This window comes from Cucurbita pepo, chromosome 12 (genome assembly GCF_057944985.1).
Source record: "Cucurbita pepo subsp. pepo isolate OVF chromosome 12, ASM5794498v1, whole genome shotgun sequence".
Lineage (NCBI taxonomy): Eukaryota > Viridiplantae > Streptophyta > Magnoliopsida > Cucurbitales > Cucurbitaceae > Cucurbita > Cucurbita pepo.
The window spans coordinates 12,582,219-12,607,665 of NC_141809.1; the positions used below are offsets into that span (position 1 = coordinate 12,582,219).

The window sequence follows — 25,447 nt, forward strand, 5'->3', positions numbered from 1 at the left end:
ATTGAGAAAGCATAATATAAAATAAAAAAACGAAAATTAAAAGTAAACTTCAAAATCCCACCGAAAGCCCTCAAGAGTGGTACGTAGCCCTTTATAAGTTCTCTCCTGGCACCTCGCGCGACTTGTCTTCGTGTGTAATCGCGGTCTTGTGGAGACTTCCAGAACCCAAGAATTCAATCTGTCATCTTTTTCTTCTCTTGTTTCTTGCTCCTCCGATCACTTCGAAGGTTTGTTTCCGTACGCTGATATTGTATCTGATTCAGGGTTTCTTGATTTATCGAGTTGTAGATCTGAGACTTTTGCTTCGTCGATTCGGGCATTTTGAAGTTGTTTGCGTTTTTTTGGTTTGTGTAGTTCAGATTCGGTGTGTTGTAATTTCATATGAATTGTGCTTGTATTACCGTTTTGCGGAAATGGATTTGTTGCTTCACTTTTTTTTGATGTTATTAGCTTTAATTACTGGTTGAAGCATCTCGACCTAGTTTGATATGTTACTTATTGGTGGTTATTTCATGTATTTAATGTGTTGTGTAGTTTCGTTGTTTGATCCGTCTCTTGAAATGTTGGCCACATACTGGCGTGATAGTAAGTCTTTCGGTGTATACGGACTCGAGTTATACGATGAAATGAACGGATTGCTCTAGTTGGATCGTGGCTGTAGTGCTTCTTGTTTCATTTATTTGTTTGAATTTTATTTGAACGAGTTTGTCCAATCCAATGTGCAAGATGGCGTACTGATTTGCTACTACTATAGTTCCTGCGAACAAGTTACACTAAAATATGCACGATAATAATACTCGTTATAATGATCACTGGTACGGTGTTTTTTAAGGAAGAACGATTGCAAATATTTTTCTTGATAATAACAACATTCATTAATATTTTCAGGTTCTAGTTTTTTCTTGACAGACCGACTGTTTTTGACACACCGGTTCAATCTTTTGCAAGATGAGCGTTGTTGGTTTTGATTTTGGTAACGAGAGCTGCATTGTAGCTGTTGCAAGGCAGCGAGGTATTGATGTTGTTCTCAATGATGAATCCAAGCGGGAAACTCCAGGTATTGTCAGCTTTGGGGACAAGCAGCGCTTTATTGGGACAGCTGGGGCAGCGTCCATTATGATGAACATCAAGAATTCAATCTATCAGATTAAGAGATTGATTGGGCGGAAATTCTCTGATCCTGGATTGCAGAAGGATCTTCAGTCATTGCCATTTTCTGTAGTAGAAGGGCCTGATGGATTTCCTTTAGTTCACGTGCGCTACCTGGGTGAAGTAAAAACGTTTACCCCAACCCAGGTTTTGGGGATGCTATTTTCGAATCTTAAAGGTATCGCTGAGAAAAATCTCAACTCAGCAGTGGCTGACTGCTGCATTGGAATCCCAGTTTATTTCACTGATCTTCAGAGAAGGGCTGTATTGGATGCAGCTACAATTGCTGGGTTGCATCCCCTTCGATTGATACACGAAACGACTGCAACAGCCTTGGCTTATGGTATATATAAAACTGATTTGCCTGAAAATGACCAGTTGAATGTGGCATTTGTTGATATTGGACATGCAAGCATGCAAGTGTGCATTGCAGGCTTTAAGAAGGGGCAATTGAAAGTGTTGGCCCATTCATCTGATCAGTCTCTTGGTGGCAGAGATTTTGATGAGGTGTTATTTCATCACTTTGCAGAAAAGTTCAAGGATGAGTACAAAATAAATGTTTATCAGAATGCAAGGGCTTGTCTTAGGCTCCGAACTGCGTGTGAGAAGCTTAAGAAAGTTCTTAGTGCAAACCCTGTGGCACCTTTGAACATAGAATGTTTGATGGATGAGAAGGATGTGAGAGGAATCATTAAGCGGGAGGAATTTGAACAAATAAGCATTCCTATATTAGAACGTGTGAAAGGACCTTTGGAGCAAGCTCTTGCAGAAGCTGGTCTTACCGTTGATAATATTCACATAGTTGAAGTTGTTGGTTCAGGTTCTCGTGTGCCAGCAATAATTAAAATATTGACCGACTTCTTCAAGAAGGAGCCTAGGCGTACTATGAATGCAAGCGAGTGTGTTGCTAGAGGTTGTGCCCTTCAGTGCGCAATCCTGAGTCCCACATTTAAAGTGCGAGAATTTCAGGTAAGAACACAGATTGGACCACAATCAAACTTTTCTATTAGAACTCTCCTCTTACTCAAAATGCTCTTAGTCTTACATTTGAGTACAAAGATTTATTTTACTCCCACTGTGCATCTTCATTCTTATGTACAACATTTTCTATGAACTTTTATGTAACATGGAAGTACAATTATTGTACCGAGAATTATAAATTGGTAGCTGTAGTTTTTGGAGTCGATTATTTCTGCGATTGAGCAAGACTTTTAAAATGCATCTTCGTGTGAAGTCTGCGAAAAATACTTAGCTGGATACCTTCTTTTTCTTTCTTTCTTTCTTTTTTTTTTTCTTTTTTCTTTTTTTTTTTTTTTTGGCATTTTCCCTCCTGATTCGTGGGTTTGCCCTTTTGAAGGTAAATGAGAACTTCCCATTTTCCATAGCTCTTTCCTGGAAAGGTGCTGCTTCAGATTCTCAAAATGGAGCAGTGGACAATCAGCAGAGCACTGTTGTTTTCCCGAAGGGGAATCCCATACCCAGTGTCAAGGCTCTTACATTTTATAGGTCTGGCACTTTTAGTGTTGATGTTCATTATACTGATTCTGATCAGCAAGCAAAGATCAGTACATACACGGTAAGGGTTAACCATAAAAATTGAGTAGCTTAAGCATTTGCTATTATGTAGTCATGGAGATTGAATTGTTGGTAATGTGCATTTCCAGATTGGTCCTTTTCAAACTTCAAAAGCTGGAAGGGCAAAGGTGAAGGTGAAGGCTCGACTTAATTTGCATGGAATTGTTTCTGTTGAATCAGCAACAGTAAGTCACGGATCTTTATTCCTTACTTTGTTGTCTATGTTTGCCTTCAATCTTCTCTGAGCGGTGATTTCTGTATGTTTAGCTGTTAGAAGAGGAGGAAATAGAGGTTCCAGTCACCAGAGAACAGTCAGCTAAAATGGAGACTGATGAAGCTCCTGCTGATTCTGCGGCTCCTCCCAGTTCTAATGAGAACGATGTTAACATGCAAGATGCCAAGGGAAACACAGATGCTGGAGCTGAAAACGGCAGTGTAGAGTCAGGAGACCAGTCTGTGCAGATGGAGACGGATTCCAAGGTGAGTAGCTCTGATTCTTTACATCTCTATCTAGTAAGGTCACTAATATTATATATAGATAATTAAATATAGGAACCACGCACAGTCTGATTACATGTTCTTAGCACAGTAACAAGTTGGAGAAGATCTATGACTGATTAAACTCTACCTTCTTTTCTCAGTTTGATTTCCCTAAGTCATACTTTTTAATTTACTATTATCTTTCTCGAGATCTTTTTCTCTCTTTTCATTTTATTTCGTCATTATGGTTCCGATTTTTTTTTTTTTCACTTTCACTTAACAAGTATATTTCATTTTTATTAAAGCGCTTATAATTTTATTGGATAAACGGTATACAATTTGTCAATTCTATCAACAATTTCTTGAATCATTTTCCCCTTTCCCTCTCAAAATTTGGGGAATTAATATATGCATACGGCTTTCAGATTTCAGTGTGTAGAATAATCAATTGAAGGTTCTGAAATAGTGCGTCATTCTTTTTTTCACATTTGATTAATGTTTCTTTTTAATTTTCATTATCATCAAAACCAAATTCAATCAAGTTAATTTTTTTAAAAAATTGTATAAATTTAATATCATGATTTTTTTGGGGGGAGTAACTAAATAGTCTTAAGAGTCCCAACTTGAGTTGGACTACCTTCTCTTGAAATAGTGTTCCATGTTTGATGCAACAAGTACACTAGTGTTTTTGTGGGAAGGGGGTTCTTGTATTGTAGTACGATAAAGGTTGAAGCACCTAGCTGATTTCTTGTCAACAAGTACACTAGCTAATCTTTTGTCATTCAGGTTGAAGCACCGAAGAAGAAGGTAAAGAAAACCAACATCCCCGTGGTAGAATTGGTTTATGGTGGATTGGCAGCAGCTGATGTCCAAAAGGCAGTGGAAAAGGAGTTTGAAATGGCTTTACAGGATCGGGTAATGGAGGAAACCAAAGAGAAGAAAAATGCTGTCGAAGCATATGTGTACGAAATGAGAAACAAAGTAAGCTACAACACCTGTTTTTTTATTATGAGTTCCCTCAGTATTGAATTTACACTTCAACTGACGAATGTCTTTTGTCTCTGTTTTTTTTTTCTTTCTCCAGTTGCACGATAAATACCAGGAATTCGTCACTGATTCACAAAGAGAAGAGCTTTCTGCCAGACTTCAGGAGGTTGAAGATTGGCTGTATGAAGATGGGGAGGATGAAACAAAGGGAGTCTACATTGCAAAACTTGAGGAGTTGAAGAAAGTAAGTGATATATCTCAAGTTTCTGACCTCCCTTAGAAGGAAGAAAATATCATTACAAGATATTCTGTCCTTATTTTGTGCGTGATCTTTGGCTGCATTCTGATGTTGAACATGATTGCAGCAAGGTGACCCGATAGAGGAGCGTTTCAAAGAGCACATGGAGAGAGGAACTGTGATTGATCAACTTGTTTACTGCATCAATAGTTACAGGGAAGCAGCAGTGACAGCAGATCCAAAATTTGACCACATCGACATCTCTGAGAAACAGAAGGTACTTGTTTCAATCTCTTCCAGGCAATTCTAGGTTTGAGTGATTGTGTAACATACGTTCCCTTAATCAAAATAATCTGCAGGTGTTGAATGAATGTGTGGAAGCAGAGGCCTGGTTAAGAGAGAAGAAGCAGCACCAAGACTTGCTACCTAAACACGCAACACCTGTCCTCTTTTCTGCTGATGTGAGAAAGAAAGCCGAAACACTCGACAGGTTAGTGATCCTTTTCGGATATATCTACATTGGATTAGTTTTCTTCACCTTGCCCCCGCTTGCTCCCTTTGAAAATAGGGCATATCTGCATCCAACTTGAGCATGCTATCCATGAAACAGTATTGTTACCTGCGAAGCCACGGCATTGTTCGTATGCTCATCGGTTTTTCTCATGTGTTGGAATGGCATTCTGCAGGTTTTGTAGACCGATAATGACGAAACCCAAGCCAGCTGCTCCCGAAACACCTCCCCCAGCTCCTCAAGGCAGTGAGCAGCAACAGGGAGATGCCAGTGCTAGCGCAACCCCGAATGGGAAGGCAGGCGGTGAGACTGAGGTGCCCTCAGCCTCTATAGATCAGATGGAGACAGAAAAATCCGAACCTACAAGTGCTGCTTAATCTCTTCTGCTGGAATGCCTTGCTTTATTATTTATTGCGAACTGTTGTGGAGCTGGAAAAAAATGAAATGTCTCGATGAAAGCTTGCCCATGTATGTGACTTGTGAAATCAGTTGTGAAGCGTTTTGTATTTTGTTGTTTTTGCTAGGGGTTTTCTTTTATTGCCGGAGCGAGTATTCACCATCAATCCGGTTTCTCAAAAGCAAAATTTTCAGAGAAATGTTGAGCCTATTACTCATCTTTCCTGCACTACTTCCTATACCATTTTGAACTCCAAAAGAATTATTAAATGTACAATTTTTGCTCATTTCTTTCATCTTTGATTAACCATCTTCCTGCTTCAAATCATCATCTCCATTATGACAAAATGGCTTATTTACTTGTTAGAGGGAGCTGGGAAAAGCAAGTTTGCTGGGCTGGGGTGTTGAAAGGATAGTGGTCTAAACGTCGACTCTGATTTCTTACCTCATTGAGACCGGAAATAGATTGAATATCATTCTAATTCTAGTCGCCTCTTATGTAGATCGAACCAGTATGAACAGTTTAAACTTCGACTTCTTACCTGACTTCTGACTTCTTGTATAGGAGAGAAACAATGAGAAAATTTCACAGGGTAGTAGTTTTGAACATTAATGTAAATAAATAAATATAAAAAATAAAGTGAAGATGCAAACTATTGGGAAATTACAGAATAACCAATCACAAACTACATTATTTATTGGCCCGTAAGATAGTTCATGGAACTTCGAAGGCCTCAAACCTGCAAATTCCAAGTAAACTCTGGCAGCGAGAGAAGGAACATGTAATGAGAAAAAAGAGAACGGAAGTGAATAATAATCCTGTAATTCTATTATTGTTGTCAAAAGTAAGAACGGTTCCATCTAATATGAATAATAGGGTAGAGGCCTCCCATGTATTTATACAGACAGCTGAATAACATATTCCTCGTCCTCGTCGCCGCCCTGCCCAAGTTTTGCATTAAGATTACATTAACCACTGGCACTTTTGGCGGAGGCACCGTACTCCTCGTCGTCGCCACCCTGCCCAAGTTTCGCGATCTCTGCCTGGGCGCTCTCCATAATCTGCCTTTTCTGTAGCTCCAAATCTCTTAAGAAATCCATCCTCATCTTCTCCAACTCCATCATTTGATGTCTTTTGCTGCTCTCTATTTTCTCATAAATTTCATTGAACTTGTGAATGGAGTCAGCTAGCATTCTGAATGAAGAGCCATCATCATTGTTCCTCCCGTGCATTCTTTTCTTAGGGGGAAGCCCGTCCAGTTCATCGTCTTCACAATCATCCGATTCTGAATTATCAGGGCTGTCTCTCATCTCATCGAACCCATTTGCACGGTTCAGATAAGCTCTAGGGTTCATGAACACGTACTCTCCCGAATCTAACCCGCATGAGAGGCCACCTTGGTTAGGGGGTGAAGACATTAACATGTCCATTTTCTTGAAGTAAACCCATTTGCTTGTAGATCCACTCATTTCGGTTGACTTGGATTTTTCCTTTTTATACTTCTTCTTCAACGTATCAAGGCGGTTTCGACATTGTGTGTCAGTCCTGTCAATCTTAGAAACCTCAGACACCTTCTCAGCAACCTCTTGCCATTCCTCAGATCGGAGACTTTTCCTCCCGTGTTGAAGAAACCGTTCGCCCCAGGCATCTAGAAGAACAACTGTTTCGTGTTCATTCCAATCTGTCAATGAATTTCTGCCCCCAACAAATGATTTTTGTGCCATAGTCGCAGATGATGATGCTGGCATACGAGGAGCAAGTTCATAATTCGATACCAAATTCTTCAGACGCCGCTTCTTCGGGTGTCTTTCCAAATCAACATCATCCAATTTGACAGTATTGTTCTGCTTGTTGTCTTCATCCATATCAAAATCATCCTCATCATCGCCATCGTCTACTTCTTCACTTGTGTGAGCAAAACCATTGTTCTGATCATTTTCATCCTCTTCATCACCCAGTCCTTCCTCCTCTTCATCGTCATCCTCAACGTCATCATCTACATACTGATTGGCGACCGGCCTTGAATAAGAAGCATCCCGGTGAGGAATCTTCGAACGTGGTAGAGAACCATAACTTTCCCGATGGTTCCCACTGTAACGCTCGGACAAAGGATATTTTTCTTCTCCGTTGTCCATTTGAGATCAAACAACAACAGAAAATCTCAGAGCTAGTCCCCTCAGAAATCCAACCACTTTTCAAATTATACCAAAATCCACATTTTCAGATAACCAAACTGCGATTATGAACACAAAAAAGGCTTCCTCCGTTCTTAAATAACATATTTCTTATCAATCGACCACACAAATAACCTTACTCCCTAATTCTCATAAACCCGTCTTGGATCAATAATCTTCAGCAAGAACCTCGAGCTTCTACCCCGACAGACGGAAATAAATATTCCTCCAGATCCCCTGTGTCTCATCCGAGATCCGAAAATAATTTAATATACTAGAAACCCTAATTCATCCACAATAAGAGAGGGCAAAAAAAAGAAAGCAATATCTAACTCCTCTACCTTCTCGACTCCAGGATATTATCGAACAAACATAGCTCCGTAACACCAATTCGAACGGAAGATTGAAACGTCAAACAATACGAAGATTCGTTGTTCTCCAAAAGCCCTAATTTCAAAGATGAACCAAAATTTCGAGAATATCAGACCACGAGCTCTTACCTCGAGCAAAGAGGTGGAAAATCGAAGAGTTCTGCAACTGCGCGATTCAGCTAAAGCTTGTTCTTGTTCTCAAAACTGGAGCTCGAAAGGAATCCGAGATAGATGAAGGAATAAAGCCTTCGAAGCAAACAAGGGGACAGTTCAGATGAGAGAGTGAGACACGGAGATATAATAAGGTTGCTGCTAACGTACGCAGACCAATTTCTCGTTTCCATTGGGCCGTAAATTTGTTGATTAATGGGCCGAAATTGGATTTCGAATCTTATTGGGCCTGGGCCCTTTGGAGGCCACTCCTTTTTTATTTTAGGTTAAAATATTATATTATCCTAATAATAAAATCAGTTCCATAATTTAATCCAGTCTCTATTATTAAATTATTATTATATATATATATATATATTACACACGATATAATTATCCACTATATATATTATATTAATAACTAGAATCTCATACATTAAAATATCACACATTTACAAGTCACACCACATCAAGATCGGTTTAAAAATAGGGTAGAGTTGAATTCTGACTGAAAAAAAGTCAACTTGCAGACGGAATCGAATTTGGGATTTTTCAAAAATTCAACCTAACCCAAATTAAAAAAAATATAACACAACCCGACATTTATGTTTGAGCTGTTTAGTCTGGATTGATCAGGTTATTAGGTCATATGATTACCCTAAAGTACAATTAGCATGAAAAAATACTCGTTTTTATTCTAAAATTTCATAATTATTGATTGAACTATCAACATTTGAAATGATAAAATTAATGTAATTCGAACCCGCTTAAGTTTAAATTTTTAAGTGATATCAGTCAAATTCAAGCGAAGTCCAATCTCGAACAACAACATTAAATAAAATGTTGGTATTTTTGCTGTTTTCCCCTTTCAAGGAGACAAAAGCAGTGACCTGGCAACATAAAACGAGCTGGTTGTGGATAAGGTAGATCTTTTTCTTACGTGGCTTGTTCTTAGTGGTTAAATAGAAATGCCAAATGTCACGTTCTTACTATCCACGTGGAACCACTAATCGGTATGAAATTACGAAAGTGACATGGAAGTTTAACGGCCGTAGCCAATGGGGGAGCAGTGTAATTTAAAGAATCCAAGAAGGGTATTAATGTCATTTCACCATCGGCGAGGCATAGCCCGCTGCAGGAGGGTGGGGGCGCGAGGGATAGGAAAAACAAGAAGGTTTCTGGTTCGTCTTCAATTATCTTGGAAGGGAAATAAAGTGGAAGATAGAACTGTGAAATCGATGATGGGCTTTGCAATGGGAAGCACTTGCTTTTTCCAGGCTCCGCTTCATGTTTCTCGCTTTCCATTTTCTTCGATTCCTTGTTCTTCGTGTTCTTCGCAATCAAATTCGCTCACCTCAAGGAATGCAGCGGCAAGACAGAAAATCGGAGTACCGGCGGCTGTGGAGCGAAACAATTACTTAAACGATGATGGATTGTGCAAGAGGAGGGCGATTCTGTTTCTCGGTATTTCAATTTTTCCGATTCTGCAATTGAAGGCTCAAGCTCTTGAAAGTTCGGCTCAAGGTAAATTGGTCCCGTTGCTTGTTCTTTTTGCAATGTGGTTGTTTTGGAATTGGACGAGACGAGTATCAATTTGATTAGGTTTAATTTCAACCATTTGTGAAAATGATAGTCCAATGAATTTACGCGCGTTTCGTTAGTTAACAATATTATGATTATGAAGGCAGCTTGCATATCAAACGAAGAAATTTCTGATAGATAGCTCTGTTTATGGAAATTCTGATGGATTCATTAAGTCTATGGGGAACATCTGGAGTTTTTCTTCTATATTAGACAGATTTTTCTCAGTTTATATATTAGGAGTTCAATTTTTGTGGCACTTGTAAATTTTCTGATGTATGAAGTTCTAGAGCAATAACTCAATTAGGTAGCTGTATGGTGGATATCTTTGTTTCCCTTATTGTGTATATTACTTGCTTGATTTGGTGATTGCAGTGTGGTTCTTTATTAATTATTGACTCCTGAAATTTTGTTGTTTAATTCCAATGTGTTAGCCACGAAATATAAGTTAAGTTTTGTTCGTTCAAACTCAGTAACTATGAATTTAACCTTTTCCTGTAGTGTTTATATATACCAAATGGGGATCGTTGAGGATTATTGGGAGGAGTAGTCCCATATTGGCTAATTAAGGGGAAGATCATGAGTTTATAAGTAAGGAACACTATCTCTATTGGTTTGAGGCTTTTTGGGAAAATTAAAAGTAAAGTCACGAGAGCTTAGGCTCAAAGTGAACAATATCATATTATTGTGGAGGTCCGTTGTTTTTAACATGGTATGTCATACCCGTAACTTAGTCATGTCAATAGAATCTTCAGGTTTCAAACAAAGAAGTTGTGAATCTCAACAATGTAGTTAAAGTGACTCGAGTGTCGAACAAAGGGTGTACTTTGTTCGAGGGATCTAGAGAAAGAGTCGAGCCTCAACCAAGGGAAAGTTGTTTGAGGGCTCCATAGAAGGAGACTTCAGGAGGCTCTATAGTGTGCTTTGTTCGAGGGGGGATTGTTGAGCATTATTGGGAGGAGTAGTTTCACATTGACTAATTAAGGGGAAGATCACGAGTTTAAAAGTAATTAATACCATTTCCATTAGTATGAGTAATTAATATCATTTCCATTAGTACGAGTAATTAATATCATTTCCATTAGTATGAGGCCTTTTGGGAAAACCCAAAACAAATCCACGAGAGTTTGTTCTCAAAGTGTACAATATTATATCATTGTGGAGATTCGTTGTTTCTAATACGAATAGATTATATTTATGGACTGATTTTGTTTCCTAGAAGAAGATTCAGAGTTTATTTGGAATAGTAGCTCCTTGTTTTTCATTATTCAATTGGTGGCCCTGATGCAAAGTTGTAGACAACAAGACTATCCATATTTTGCGTGTTGATTTGTTAGTAAATTTGATGCCTTTTTCTGAATTAGATGTATGCTTTTAAGAAGTCAGATATTGTTTAAAAATCTGCATCAATATCACTTATAGCTGTGATGAAGTTTGTTGTGATATCAAGTTTCAGATCCATTGATTTTCAAACATAGGTACCAATCGATTGTTTAATCTTCACACACCTACTTGATCTGTGCAGAGCAAACTGAGGTAAATGCTCAAGAAGGGAACGAAAATATAGAGGTCTGAATCTTTGCTTAATTTACAAAAATATGGTTGATTTGATTGATATTCCCGAAACTTTCTTAATATTTTTTTGTTTATTTTGGGACAGCTTGCGGCCGAAATAGAGAAACCATCAAATCCTTTTGTACCTTTACTCAACGTAATTGGAGTTTTCGGTTCGGGGGTGCTCGGATCACTCTATGGAATAGCTCGAAAAGAGAAAATTGCCGCTGATAGGGCGTTAGAATCTGTAAGCTCATTCTTCACCTGCCAAATATTTTCAGCATATTCTCTCCTCCTTGTTTCTTCTTTTCTTTTTTTGCACACTACAAGAATGTGGTTAGCTGAGGAGTTCTGTCGGGGGCGGGGGGCGGTTTTACGTCGTTCTGTGTTCTTTGTTCTGTAATGATTATGGTACCAATATTTGAATTCACAGATGAATGCTGAACTGAAAGAGAAGGAATCTTCCATTATTTCAATGAGGAGAAGCTATGAAGCAAAGTTACTGAATGAACAGGAAGAACGTACAAATCAATTAAGGAAGGCAAAGGAAGAGCAAATTTCTTTGGTGAACCAACTAAATACAGCCAATCTTACCATTGGACGCTTGGGACAAGAGTTAAGAAATGAAAAGGGGAAAATAGAAGAGCTTAATGTTTGCATTAGTAGCCTACAAAATGACCTGTCGAAGGCCGAGGAAGATAAGCATACGCTTGAAGCGAAACTGCAAGAAAGTCTCGAATCTATTGAACTTCTACAAGAAAGGGTTAACTTGCTTGGTTTGGAGCTTGAGGATAAGGAGAATAGCATTCAAAAGATCAATTCTTCCCTTGCAGAAAAGGAAGGTGAATTGAAGAACTTGATTTCCTCGTACGATCGAGCAAAGGACGAACTGGATGCTGCCCGTTTAGAGATTCAACGTTTAAAGGACGAGCTTCTGAACAATAAGGAAGAACTTGAGACAAAGATTTCTATGGTGGATGAATTAAACGCAAATGTACCTTCTTTGGTCATCGCGAGAGATGATTACATGAGAAAGTTGGAAAATGCAAACGATGAATACGATCGTCTGAAATTATCTGCCGAAAAGAAGGCGTCGTTAGATGCTGAACTTTTACGAGATAGAGAACAGGAGATTCAGGAACTGCAGGAAAAACTTGAGATTGCTGTCAAAGAAGTACATGGAAACCAAACAAGAATTGATGATCTGACACAGGAAAGAGACGTTTTGAGAAAGAAGCTGGAATTAGAATCAAGTAATGCACAAATACTGAAAGATGAATTGGAAGTTGCTCGAGGGAATCTTAGCGAGTCGAGAAATCAGGCTTCCGATCTCGGAAACCAGTTAGAGGAGTCGAAACGTAAGTGCTCAGAACTCGAGTCTGAGGTTTCTAGGCTGCAGGCTGAATCTGATGAAGTTAGAAATTCACTTCAAAGCAAGTTTGAAGAGGCAAAACAAAATGGTGAAATCTTAGCCAATGAGCTTTCAGAAACCAAGGAACTTCTCACGAAAACGAACGAAGAGTTAAAGAATATGTCCGGTGAGCTCGCGGTCGTCATCGAAAGTCGCAATGGTTTACAGAAGGAATTGGATGATGCCTATCGAAAAGCCGAAACTATAAGTAACGATTTAGAAGAAGAAAGGAAAGTAGTTGTTTCTCTTAACAAAGAAATCCAAACGTTGGAGAAGCAAAATGTGAAGGACAAGGAAGCAAGAAAGTGTCTTGAAACAGATTTGGAAGAAGCAATCAAGTCACTTGATGAGATGAACCGCAATGCATTGTTACTTTCTAAAGAATTGGAGAAGTCGAATTCCCACGTGACGAATCTCGAAGACGAGAAAGAAGTGCTTCGCAGGAGTGTCACAGATCAAAAGAACGCCGCCATTGAAGCACAGGAAAACTTGGAAGACGCCCATAACATCGTCATGAAACTCGGAAAAGAAAGGGACAGTTTCGAGAACATGGCGAAGAAACTAGAAGCAGACTTGGCATCTGCAAAGGGTGAGATATTGAGGCTCCGGCGTGAAATCAAATCATCAAATAAAACCAACCAGCAACAGCCAAATGCTGAAGCTGAAGGCAAGGCCAAAGTCACCGTCGCCAAGAGAACTGTCAGGAGGAGAAAGTCGACTACTCCGTCGGATAAAGAACTGTCCTGAGTGTCGTTTACACTAACCCGTCTCCGCTCGTACCCCTCAAACATCTTGTTATCCTGTTACTCTCTTCCCCAACCAGGTGCTATTGATTTGTTCCTTGCCATGGCCCTTTGTATGCTACCAATAATGCAGCAAGTCACGAGATGTCGTTCACCATCGTTGGTACCGAACGCATGATGGTTTCACACACAATGTATTGAAGTTCAAGAGGTAAGTTGCTGAAAGAAACAGAGAGGAGGTATGATTGTGTGAAGCTTGCCATGTATAATTAGACAAGCCTGGATGTAAAACTTTGGTGGATCCATAACAGGTATCAGTAGCTCCATTATTTTGTATGGATCATACTTGATCATGATTTTTTTTTTTTTTTCTTTCCCAATTATATAATTATTAAATTCAAAACTTTATAACATCCATCCGAGACGACTTGCATATAAAGCAAAGATTCGTAAGTAATCTATGGTTAATAACCACGGGTTGAATCGTAACTTAAAATCTTAAAAATAATATTTTAAAATTAAAAAAATATAATAAAACGTTCTTAAATCTAAATATGTAGCGTAGAATCTTATCAAGATATAAAAAAAATAAAAATATACAAATGGGTCTGTTTCTATTTTTTTTTTTAACTATTAAATTTTTTTAAAACTTTGATTATCATTAGGTTTAAAATAAAATATTAAAATTTATATATATTCCAATTTAACATAATTCAAAACATTTTAACATATGCTTTTTCCATTATTTTAAAAAATTACTCCCAAAATTAAAAAAAGTTAATATTTTTGTGTAATTATTAAAAAAAATTAACTCTCGAAATTAAAATAATAATATATATATATATATATATATATATATTGTCAAATTACTAAAATGTGGGGACCACGACTGTGATTTAAACTAATAATCAATATATAATACCATTTTAATTATGGAAGTAATGGAAACTACGATTTTACATTACAACTGTAGCGCATCTGGACGAAAGAATTTTCATCACAAGCGGCACGGACACGACCGAGCTATCAGAAGAAGAGAAGGGTGAAGGAACTTTGTCCGGAATCCTGAATTTTGCTGCCGGGTGTTTCAATTTGTCTCATCTCGATCTCAAGATTGATGCCTTTATGTTTCAGACTTGATCTAATTCTTATTTTCTGGTTAGACGGCATTGCGATGCGTTCGTTGTGTTAGCGAATTCGGATTTATTCGGTTTCTGGGGTTGGATTCGTGAGGGAATTGTGATTTGTTTCTCTCTTTGATTTTGAATCATCTGTAGTTATATGCTGTTGTGATTTTAGTATGCGTGGATTTAAGATTTGCTTGATTCAGATCGAATGAAACGAGATCGTTGAATTCTCGTGCCAGAGTTAGCGGGAGGATTCTTGATTTTAGGGTTTTTTTTTTTTTTTTTTTTTTTTTAACGAATGGATGTACAGCTTCACGAAGAGAAATAGGGATCTCTTGAATTTCACTGTTAATTCGGGAGTGTGAAAGCGATAGATAGCGTAGAGAACGCTTTAACCATTGGGAAATCGTTTGTAATTTGTATTTCAGTTATACTGAAAAAAGTTGGGGTTCTGGTCAATTTAGGTTAGAGCATACTAATTGAGAAGGAGCTAGAATCGACTGACTGTTGGAGTCATGTTCTATGGTGCAGTTGTATGGGACCCTTGGCTCATCGTTGCCCAAATTGTTTGCCTTCAATGTTTGTATTACCTCACTCTTGGTATATTGATCGCGACTCTAGTCGGTACACGCGTTTCTCGGATCAGCCTTGTTTACTTCTTTGATTATGCTACAATAACCGTTTCTACAGCCACTGGTTGGTGTGTTATTGCTTCATTCCTGCTAAGTGCGCTTGCTGGGTAAGAAAACTGTTTTAGCTTTCATCCCCATAATGTTTGGTATTATGTTTATTTACAATGCATGGTTAGGAATAGTTGATAAATCTCAAACGTGTTTGTCTACCCAGCTTTATTTATTAAAGGTTAAATCTACTTAGCCGCATGTTAATATAACATTACCCTTGGTTTGGAGAAGTTGTAGTTTATGGAGCCTTTGTGTGAGATCCCACTTTGTTTGGGGAGGAGAACGAAGCATTCTTTATAAGGGTGTGGAAACCTCTCCCTAGCCGATGCATTTTAAAATCTTGAGGGAAGCTCGAAAGGGAAAGTCCAAAGAGGACAATATTTGCTACAGATGGGCTTGGGCCGCTGCACTTTGTTAGATTATTTAGATATTGAATAGAATAATCACCCTCGCTGAAATGGTTTTGATTGTTAACCATGAAAATGGCTTGTTTTGAATGTCATATTAATGTTTGCTTTTTTATCTCTACGTTATGTAATGAGGCAATTTTTGTGGTAAACTATAACTGCAGATAACTCTTTGGTGTCCGAAGTTTGTTTCTTAATGGTTTGTAGTATCCTATTTATTGTTCTGTCAGCAATTGATGTGAATTTCAATTAAGGTCCATGCGTATGTACTAGCTGGTTAGCTACTTTTTTTTTCTTGATTTCCCATCTCCTAAATCCCTATTAGCCGATTTGGAGAAATATGTTGTTATTTCCCTTTTAATCGTAGTCCGTTACTATCATAGAAATTCACGTTTTCAACATTTTGGGTTTGTTAGGTCTAATTGTTATAATTTCTATTTAAATTGCTGATGATCAACCATACATATAGAAAATCTACGAACAGAGTATACGTTGTTTTGAATATGTAGACAGTGGATGGTGTCATGCTTTTTATTTCAATTTCTGGGCAGATGCTGGCAGTTTTCCTTCCTTGGATTTTTCGTTTAGAACGTGTAGGCGATGGATTGGGGGCCGGGGGTGGTTGAAGGATAGCAACATAGTTTTGGAGCACTACCAACTAATAGATATTGTTTCTGTCAAATGTTTCCCTGAGCAGCACTCTATAGTGTTTGTTTATTTTTCCTTGTAAATGGTTCCAAAAGTAACCATTTTTTAATCTTTTTTTCTTCGTTTTTCATATTGTTTATACAAAACTCGTGTCAGCTGCTCTCACCATTACATTTTTTCTTGTCATGCAGAGCAGTATATCTGGTTTATTTGATTGAAAGAGCAAAGAAGTGCTTAGATTTTGCAGCCACACTCTATATACTCCATCTTTTCATCTGTATCGTTTATGGAGGGTGGCCGTCCTCAATGACATGGTGGGTTGTGAATGGTACTGGGCTTGTAGTGATGTCTTTGCTGGGTGAATATCTGTGCATCAAACGTGAACTGCGAGAAATTCCTATAACACGATTGCGTTCAAGTAAGGCTTCTTTCCTCGAAGAAATTAACAAATAATCTTCTTTGACATTCATATTGTTGGAATTCACAATTCATAGTACTAACTAACATGACTGCCAAAACAAAACATGCTAGTACAAAATTTTTAATTCATGTTAGCCTCTATCCTATGCTAGGCTTTGCAGTTGAGTTAACATGCTCTGATTTGTACACCAAAGGGTTACTGTTTAGTTTTTGGGAAAAGATGGTCCTCTTGTTTAAGATCACTGTGCATATTTTGGTGCAGATGTCTGAGCAAGTAACAGTCAAATTGCAAGAACCACCTCTTCATGTGTGTGATTTTTTGGTGGCCTATCTTATTAAATTTGCGTAGCTAGTGGATAAAGCTGATGAAAACCCAGATCAAGTTAGCATCAAGGAAGAGGAACTATTTTGAGATATGAACGATTGGTCGTAAGTATCGAAATATAACCTAGATCGGTGCTCTGGATTATGATGAACTAGTGTTTTGAATTAGTGGAAGGTTTACATATGAATCCAGGAAGCTTTTTTTACCTTGGGGAAAGGAGAGGGAGGGTGTCACTTCCAATGGCTATATGAGCTTTATTCCTTTTTTGTTTTAATGGTTAAAGAAGATATCGTTGGTTGCTTTTATTCTTTTAATTCTTCACACAGATGAGTCTACAGCTTAGTTTGGAATATAATGAAAATTTGATTTGTAAACTAAAGGAGAATTCTGTTGGTTTATCTTTTCTTGTATTGCCTTTTGATAAAAAGGCCGCCTCCATTATCGCCATTATTGCTTTCCTTTTTTGTGATTGAGTATGCGTTCTTCTTACGGTTGAGAGCATCTTGTAAAGGCTTTTATAGCCTTGCAAGGTGGTCTTTCCCGATTCACACGGGATTCCACATGCCCCATGCTACTCGGGTCAAAGCGTAAGCTAGTAGTAAACAATCAGATTTGCACAAACAGCCAAAAAGAACGGTGCAATCTTGACGAAGCTGTTTTATTTATTTGTTTGTTTTGAAGAACAATTGTGGTTTATTATAGCTATAAGAATCTTATTGTTGTTGGCTTTTGAATCACAATCTTAAAAAATTGTCTGGTCAATGTTCGATTTAGCTCCGATTGGTCGTTTGTTTTGACCATATTTGATCGTTATATTCCAGTCTTTTGGGATTCCTTTTGCTGGTCTAACTTTTGAATACAGTAATGTAGTTTGGAATCAGCATATATCTTATTTGATCGTTAAATATTTCGGTATTTCGGACTTTTGGGGCGTTAGCTTCGTTGTGAAGAAAAGAGCAAGAAAGAAACAAAGATTGAAAACATTTCATCGCCTCTTCTGATTGCTAGCTAAAGGGTGGAATATGTTTTCATAATCGGCCGGTGGTAATTTGTTTCTTACAGACTCTTCCCTCTATGATAGCTTCCAAGTAAGATATAAGTTATGGCAGCCTCTTCCATAGAGAAGAAATGTCCTTCACAGCTTCTCCAACCGAGAGGTAGAGACCGTTAAACTCGAACCGTTCCAAGGCGTCTGATTTATGCAGTTTTTCCATCGCGTTTCCACCCGGATTTGCAAGCACAAACTAAAGAAAACGAATACAGAAATGTCTAATTAGTGAGAAGTTTCATGGAAAACATTTTGTTATGCAAGCTGTTCTAGCCACATGGGTCATACCTGCAGTGATTTTTGCATCAACATCTTTCTAAGCTCGCATATTGTTTCTATACCACTTGTGTCTATGGATGTTACAGCTGAGAAAACCATATGACAAGTATGAGCGAAACCATTTAGGCACGATAATCTCGAAAAAAAAAAAGGCTTCTTAACATACCCGTCATGTCTAGGATTACACATTTCAATGGGCTATCGTTCGTCGCTTTTACCCGCTCTTCTTCTTCCCTAACCCACCTAAGAATCCTGCACAGGACATATGGATGTGTTATTGGTAAAATGATTCAGGAGACTCATCCACAAGATATACACATTTTTTATGTTATATAGAGCTCACCTTTCTTGCAGGTATGTTGAATTTGCAAAGTAGATTGGAGATTCAATGGCAAGAATGAGAAACGAAGGCACCCTCGAGGCATCACGGTATCGGTCAAGGTTTTGGAATATTTGAGTCCCAGAAATGTTCCCCAAAACTATGGTGTTTGGCCTGGTGACATGCAGAAGAATCTTGAACACAGAAACTCCAACCTGAAAATTCCAACGTGTTAATGACACGACTTTATAGTTCGATAAACTAACGTCGATGAGGAAACTTACTGCAATGGCAAGACCCATTGGAACTGAGATGAAAAGAATGCCGAAGAAAGAACAAACACAAGCTACAAAATCAAGCTTGTCAACTTTCCACAACCTACAGGCTGCTTGGTAATCAATTAGTCCAATTACTGCTGTTATAATGATGGCTGCTAGGATGAAATTTGGAGTATAATGGAACAGTGGCATCAGAAACAACAATGTTATGAGCACAGCTGCAGACATCACAACATTTGAAATTGCTGTTTGTGCCCCGGCATTATAATTCACAGCGGACCGAGAAAACGATCCTGAAACATCAATCCCGATCCGAAGAGTTAAGAACAATTTAAGCTGTAACATCAAATAACTTCATAGAGAAGGTTAGATAGGAAGGCAACAAACACCTGTAGTGACATAGCACGAAGAACAAGATCCAGCCATGTTCATAAAACCAATGGCCATCATTTCTTTGTTCCCATCTACTTGATAGTTTTTCAAACCAGCAAACGTTCTTCCTACGGCAATTCCTTCCTAAATATTGTAGAAACAACGTGAAATAGGATCGTTCAGGCATGCGGATTAGGAGAAGTAACCAAATTCAGAACCTATAATCTCTTCTGAATCAAGAACTTACGGTGAGCGAGAGAATTCCAGTTATAATGCCAGTTTTAATGGCAAGTGCCAATTGAGGACCAGTAAAGTACAGCATGTTCAGTGATGGAGGATTGATACCCTTTGGCAAATGACCAATCTATTAAGAGAGAACCAAAAGCGAAAATGGTATCAGTTTCAGGGCACAGAACTTGAAGTTAAAGAATGTCAATCCGTACCACTGAGATTCCTGGAGCTTTTTCTCTGAGAAGGAAGACTAAAAGAGTGGACAAAATAACTGATGTCAGTGGAGCAGCTGCTGATATCCAGAAAAGCTTTGGTTTCTTGATGCTCTGTGTCAATTCACGTAATGATCAAACAAATTAGAGAACCCATTTCTTGCATTAAGGCCAAGAAAGAGCCATTATGGAAACATAGATCACAGTAATGATATAACACTTACGATATGCCTTGTTCCTAGAAGAATGAGTAGGAAAATGAAGCCTAAAACAATAGTTTGCCAGGACCACTGCACATTAATTAGAAAGACCCCATCAGTTGAAATACCTCAAAACTCTAGAATATCAAAACAGAACCCTTGAAAGATATCTTCAACTATGCAATACAAATCAAGATTCTTACTATATTGATATCAAATTTGAATACAGTAAAAGTTTCGGTTGCTCAATTATAAGAACTTTATAGTTACTTGTTTCCTTCGTCTCTTTTCCCACCCTATAAGGCTGCAAGCAACGGCTTACCTCATCTTTGCGGTGAAAAACAGAAGACATGACAGGAATCAATTGCATTTTGGAGGTGAAATGGGAAATTCCAAGCAACCCTTTGAGTTGTTGCAATGACACAATGACTGCTGCACCAGCCATAAAGCCAACTAAAGTAGCCTTTGACAGAAAATCAATCACAAATCCTAACCTGTAACAAATTGAAAGCCAAAATCAATGAATTGAAAGGTACTCTCAGAAACAGAGAAAATTCATGGGATTTCAATCCTTCCCTTTTGGTTGTGCTTTGTTTTATACCTTAACAAGCCTAAAGATGCTTGGAACACACCAGCAAAGAAGGTAGCAGTGAAAGCTAACTTAAGATAGAGAGTAGGCTGTTCGTTATAAGAGACTGCCTCAGTAATCATCGATCCCATGACCAAAGAGGCAATTGAAACTGGGCCAACAGCAAGATGTCTAGAGCTCCCAAGGATAGAATATATCAGCGGAGGCACAAAACTTGAATCTGCAATGAAACAAATCAAATTTAACTGCTGGTTCAATTTCGTTTAGTATTGAAACAATAGATTTCACTGAAGAAGATACACTCACATAATCCGATGATTGGAGGCAAATTTGCAAGTTTCGCATAACTTATTCCCTACAGAAATCGAAACAAAAAATGGAGATCACTTTTTCTAAAGGCTAAAACAAACAAACGCATTAAATTAAAGCCAGAATGAGGGCTTAATTTTGACCAAGTTCGAAAAAACCAAACTACATTTCCATAAATAAAAACCAGTCGAATTAAGCTAAAATCCCCCAGCCTAGCCTAATCTTCAGAACACGATTCTACAGATTTCAATTCGCATGACATACCTGAGGAATAGCGAGGCTAGCGATTGTGAGACCAGAAACGATATCAGATTTGAAAAGAGCTAGGGTATAATCAGGGCCCCACTCAAACACAGGGAACAGAGATTGAAGGCCGAAAATCACTTTTCTTAACCACGATTGATTCTGGAATTTGTAGAACGGATCATCGGGGAAGAACACCTCCGATAGCTTGTGTTTGAGTTTCTGAAAGGTAGTCTGCTTCGGCGGCAAGCAAACTTTGTGAACCTCCTCCTCCTGTTGCGGCGGCGACGGCGGCATTGCCTCCGCCGGAATCGTCAACACCGTTTCACGACATTCGAAGTTTTCAACTCGATTGGAACCGATTCCCATGCCGGGTTGAAATTAAGAGCTAAGTTTAGTAGTAAACGCTATATTTTGGGCGGTTGTGGTTGAAAGCTTTGAGGAGAAATGAAGAGAGTATCGCTATTTATAGAGGTGAGAAAAGGAGAAGAACGGGAAGAGAGGTGGTTATGCTCTTAGCACAAATGGCAGTTACTCGATGGTCGCTTTTTTCCTGCATGTCGAGGGTAATTTCGTCATTTCATTCCTAATTTGAGTAATTTTCAATTTTATATCCATTTATTTATTTTTAAATATTTTTGTTAAAATTTATCACTTAAATTCAATTATATTTAAATTAAAATTTAATTTTAAGAGCCATTAAAAAAAATAAAAATAGTTATATAAATGTATATTTTAAAATTATTTTTTCCTTGAGGGTAATTTCGTCATTTCATTCCTATTTGAGTAATTTTCAATTTTATATCCATTTATTTATTTTTAAATACTTTTGTTAAAATTTATCACTTAAATTCAATTATATTTAAATTAAAATTTAATTTTAAGAGTCATTAAAAAAATAAAAATAGTTATAAAAATGTATATTTTAAAATTAATTTTTTCCTTGAGGGTAATTTCGTCATTTCCTTCCTAATTTGAGTAATTTTCACTTTTTATATCTATTTATTTATTTTTAAATATTTTTGTTAAAATTTATCACTTAAATTCAATTATATTTAAATTAAAATTTAATTTTAAGAGCCATTAAAAAAAATAAAAATAGTTATAAAAATGTATATTTTAAAATTATTTTTTTCCTTGAGGGTAATTTCGTCATTTCATTCCTAATTTGAGTAATTTTCAATTTTATATCCATTTATTTATTTTTAAATATTTTTTGTTAAAATTTATCACTTAAATTCAATTATATTTAAATTAAAATTTAATTTTAAGAGTCATTAAAAAAATAAAAATAGTTATAAAAATGTATATTTTAAAATTAATTTTTTCCTTGAGGGTAATTTCGTCATTTCCTTCCTAATTTGAGTAATTTTCACTTTTTATATCTATTTATTTATTTTTAAATATTTTTGTTAAAATTTATCACTTAAATTCAATTATATTTAAATTAAAATTCAATTTTAAGAGCCATTAAAAAAAATAAAAATAGTTATAAAAATGTATATTTTAAAATTAATAAATTTATGTTTGCTTAGTTTAACAATTGAAATTCATAAATTAATTCAATAATTTTTATTTATTTGAACCCAATCGAACGTAAATTTAATTCATAACCTAATCCAAACTTAATAGATTGGATTTGGTTGATTAAATTGTTTTGATAATTGGATTTTTTTAACGCTCCTATTTCTACTCATTTTCAGCAAATAATGTACTTAAAAAAGGTCGTGAATTGTAAATTAGAGGCTATATAAAATTAAAAAAAATATTTTTTTATATTAATGTATATTAAAAATTTACAATATTAATTTTTCTACTCGAGTTAATGTTTAGCTTAAAAACGATCACGAAAGGTCACTTAAACTTTTAAAAAGAAAATAATATATGTATTTAAAAAAATAATTATTCTCTTAGCATAATTAATAATAAATTAATACCTTTAAAAATAGTCTAGTGGGTCAGTAAAGGCCATATTTGAAAGATTCAGTGAATTTAAATTATGCAAAAATTAGGATGCTCTAATTACATTATAATTAAATTTAAAAGCACTTTGGAATGTGATTATAAATTAAAGTTTGGAAGCAATCAGAAGCCTTAGCTTTGGTATTTTATAGAATGTTGTTTAATTGGCTAAACTTAGGGTTATATGTGAATTCAAAATTATATTAAATATATTATAAGCTTATCGGTATCTGATGATCTTAATATTTTCATGTAATATGGTCGCATTATTTACTCTCCAAATAAAATTGAGCCACTGAAAAAAATGTGTACAGAGGCAGTGATTTTTAATTATTTTAAATCTTTCTTATTCATCTGATGATCAAGATCGCTCTCATTTAAATGTGGTTTCGATTCATCCATGTATTTTTTATTTACGTGTTGTACTGAATTAATAAATGTATTTTTTAATAGTTGAAATTATATTTATAATTGAGGAGATATTTATGTTTAGAGGGGAGAATTTTTATATTTTTATATTTTTATATTTTTATATTTTAAAATTTTAAAATATGTTTTAGTTGGGTTTGACGTTAGCTTCGAGAAATTCCATATTTTAATATAAAGTAAAAAAGAAAAAAATAATAATAAAAAAGAATCCAAATAAACTGCTTAATTTATAAACATTTAAACACGATTAATGGAATATTTTCTTCTCTTTTAACTAAAAAAAAGAAATTGAGGTGAATACGTCTATCCAATAAACCAGAGGGGTACTGAATCTGGACCGTCGGTTTTGTTTTTTTTTTTAAAAAAATTATGTTCCTTTTTATCCCAACCCTTTATTCGGTGAAAATGAAATTTCCCATTATTTTTATTTTCTAAAATTATTGTATCTAATAAATAAATTTCAAATATTAAATATTTTTAATGTTTATAATAATTTCAAAAGTAGGGTTAGTCGTGTCTGTTAGACGAACACGACTCTCCATAATGGTATGATATTGTCCACTTTGAGACTTCCATCATCCAACACCTCCCCTTAATCGAGACTCGACTTCTTCGGAGTCTTAGTCATTTTTTACTGCCTCCTTCTTTTCTTTTGGAGTTCGGGCATGACTCTGATACCATGTTAGACGAACACGACTCTCCACAATAGTATGATATTGTCCACTTTGAGCCTAAGCTCTCATGGCTTTGCTTTGGGCTTCCCCAAAATGCCTCATACCAATAGAGTTACTATTCCTCACTTATAAACCCGTGATCATTCCCTAAATTAGCCAATGTGGGACTTCCATCATTCAACAGTGTCAACCCACGAACCAATCCAATTTTTTTTTATTTTTTAAAAATTTAATCTAACATAAACCGAAAAACAATCCAACATCACCCAACTTTTATGATTTAGATTAGATAATCTAAATCGATAGAATTATATTTTAAAGATAAATTATTACGTCACTCACCACCACCAAATTTGGTGTAAAAAAACAGGTAAAAGTCACTAATTATACAGTTTCGAAAATATTAAAACTTATAATTATAATTTTTATAATCTTTATTATTTGACTGATTTTACCTGACGTCATAAATAGACGACACGGTCGAAATGATTGTTTTGAAGAAAGTGTATCAAAATGGAAACATTTGCTAATTTATTTTCCTTTTTAAATAATATAATTATATTTAATATACATATATTTATTATAATTACATTTAATTTTATAATTTTTATAATTGTTTATCTTTTATATTAAGTCGTTTCACTAATTAAATATTTGTGAAACATTCGTACGGTCTATTTTAATACGAGATAATTTATTATATAAATATAAATTTTATTCGATAATTAATTTATCTTTATAAAGATTGTGACGTTTGTTTGTGTTATCTTTAGTACAATCTTCAATGATATAGCGTCGAAAAATTGAATATTAAATTAATTTTAATTTTGTTAATTTTCTTTTTACAAGTAGCAGTCTTGTCAAAAGATTTGAGTTATTTGAGTGAGTGGGATTTGTTAGGTTGTAACATTTTAATTTCTGAATTTCAAATATAAATATTAGTATATCTATTTTAGAATAATATAAATTAAATTAAATTAAATAATAAATTAATTAGTTTATTATAACTCAATATAAATGGAGTAATATTTACGAGAATGATTTTATCACATTAATTATGATTTATGCAAATATTTGTTATTTAATTTCTCAATTTAAAATATAAATAATAAAATTTAATATAATTATCAATTTGGCAACATGGCAAATAAAAAAAATGGGGAATATCAAACACTATGAAATGCTCCACATTAATACCACTAATATTTAGTCACATCATTAATATTTGAGATAATATTAAATTTAATAAATAGAATATTGATAAGTTTACAAGAGTATTAATGATTTTTTCCGTCTCAAAATAAGGTTATAATTCAACTCTATTTTTGAAAAAATTAAGAATATTTAACGTTTGCGATGATATTAGTGATA

General features: G+C 35.8%; 5 protein-coding genes across 6 annotated transcripts; 3 read left to right on the plus strand and 2 right to left on the minus strand.

The window, feature by feature from the left end:
* Window positions 1–47: 47 nt before the first annotated feature.
* LOC111806792 (heat shock 70 kDa protein 15) lies at window positions 48–5,623 on the plus strand. Its single transcript, XM_023692251.2, has 10 exons — window positions 48–227; window positions 889–2,118; window positions 2,507–2,725; window positions 2,814–2,909; window positions 2,992–3,204; window positions 3,991–4,185; window positions 4,289–4,435; window positions 4,557–4,706; window positions 4,789–4,919; window positions 5,116–5,623. The coding sequence occupies exons 2-10, from the start codon at window positions 949–951 to the stop codon at window positions 5,315–5,317; spliced, it is 2,523 nt and encodes an 840-aa protein (XP_023548019.2). The 5' UTR covers window positions 48–227; window positions 889–948; the 3' UTR covers window positions 5,318–5,623.
* A 520-nt stretch (window positions 5,624–6,143) lies between these two features.
* LOC111807164 (uncharacterized) lies at window positions 6,144–8,164 on the minus strand. Of its 2 annotated transcripts, none has more exons than XM_023692755.2 (2): window positions 8,012–8,164; window positions 6,144–7,748 (listed from the first exon to the last, which is right to left on the minus strand). In XM_023692755.2, exon 2 carries the CDS (start codon window positions 7,470–7,472, stop codon window positions 6,306–6,308), a length of 1,167 nt encoding a protein of 388 aa, XP_023548523.2. In that variant the 5' UTR covers window positions 7,473–7,748; window positions 8,012–8,164; the 3' UTR covers window positions 6,144–6,305. The 2 variants fall into 2 exon arrangements, with proteins under 2 accessions (XP_023548523.2, XP_023548522.2); XM_023692754.2 differs by having other exon boundaries at window positions 7,853–8,158.
* Window positions 8,165–9,167: 1,003 nt separating this feature from the next.
* MFP1 (MAR binding filament-like protein 1) lies at window positions 9,168–13,657 on the plus strand. Its single transcript, XM_023693283.2, has 4 exons — window positions 9,168–9,556; window positions 11,139–11,182; window positions 11,274–11,414; window positions 11,601–13,657. The coding sequence occupies exons 1-4, from the start codon at window positions 9,271–9,273 to the stop codon at window positions 13,323–13,325; spliced, it is 2,196 nt and encodes a 731-aa protein (XP_023549051.2). The 5' UTR covers window positions 9,168–9,270; the 3' UTR covers window positions 13,326–13,657.
* A 602-nt stretch (window positions 13,658–14,259) lies between these two features.
* LOC111806384 (structural molecules protein) lies at window positions 14,260–17,329 on the plus strand. Its single transcript, XM_023691676.2, has 3 exons — window positions 14,260–15,187; window positions 16,378–16,604; window positions 16,869–17,329. Exons 1-3 carry the CDS (start codon window positions 14,964–14,966, stop codon window positions 16,874–16,876), a joined length of 459 nt encoding a protein of 152 aa, XP_023547444.2. The 5' UTR covers window positions 14,260–14,963; the 3' UTR covers window positions 16,877–17,329.
* Window positions 17,330–17,798: 469 nt separating this feature from the next.
* Window positions 17,799–21,465, minus strand: SULTR3;4 (sulfate transporter 3;4). The gene is made up of 13 exons (XM_023691674.2): window positions 21,033–21,465; window positions 20,766–20,814; window positions 20,472–20,679; window positions 20,193–20,364; window positions 19,895–19,960; window positions 19,671–19,784; window positions 19,475–19,591; window positions 19,245–19,371; window positions 18,862–19,148; window positions 18,602–18,792; window positions 18,425–18,510; window positions 18,268–18,344; window positions 17,799–18,175 (listed from the first exon to the last, which is right to left on the minus strand). Exons 1-13 carry the CDS (start codon window positions 21,378–21,380, stop codon window positions 18,032–18,034), a joined length of 1,986 nt encoding a protein of 661 aa, XP_023547442.2. The 5' UTR covers window positions 21,381–21,465; the 3' UTR covers window positions 17,799–18,031.
* Window positions 21,466–25,447: the final 3,982 nt, after the last annotated feature.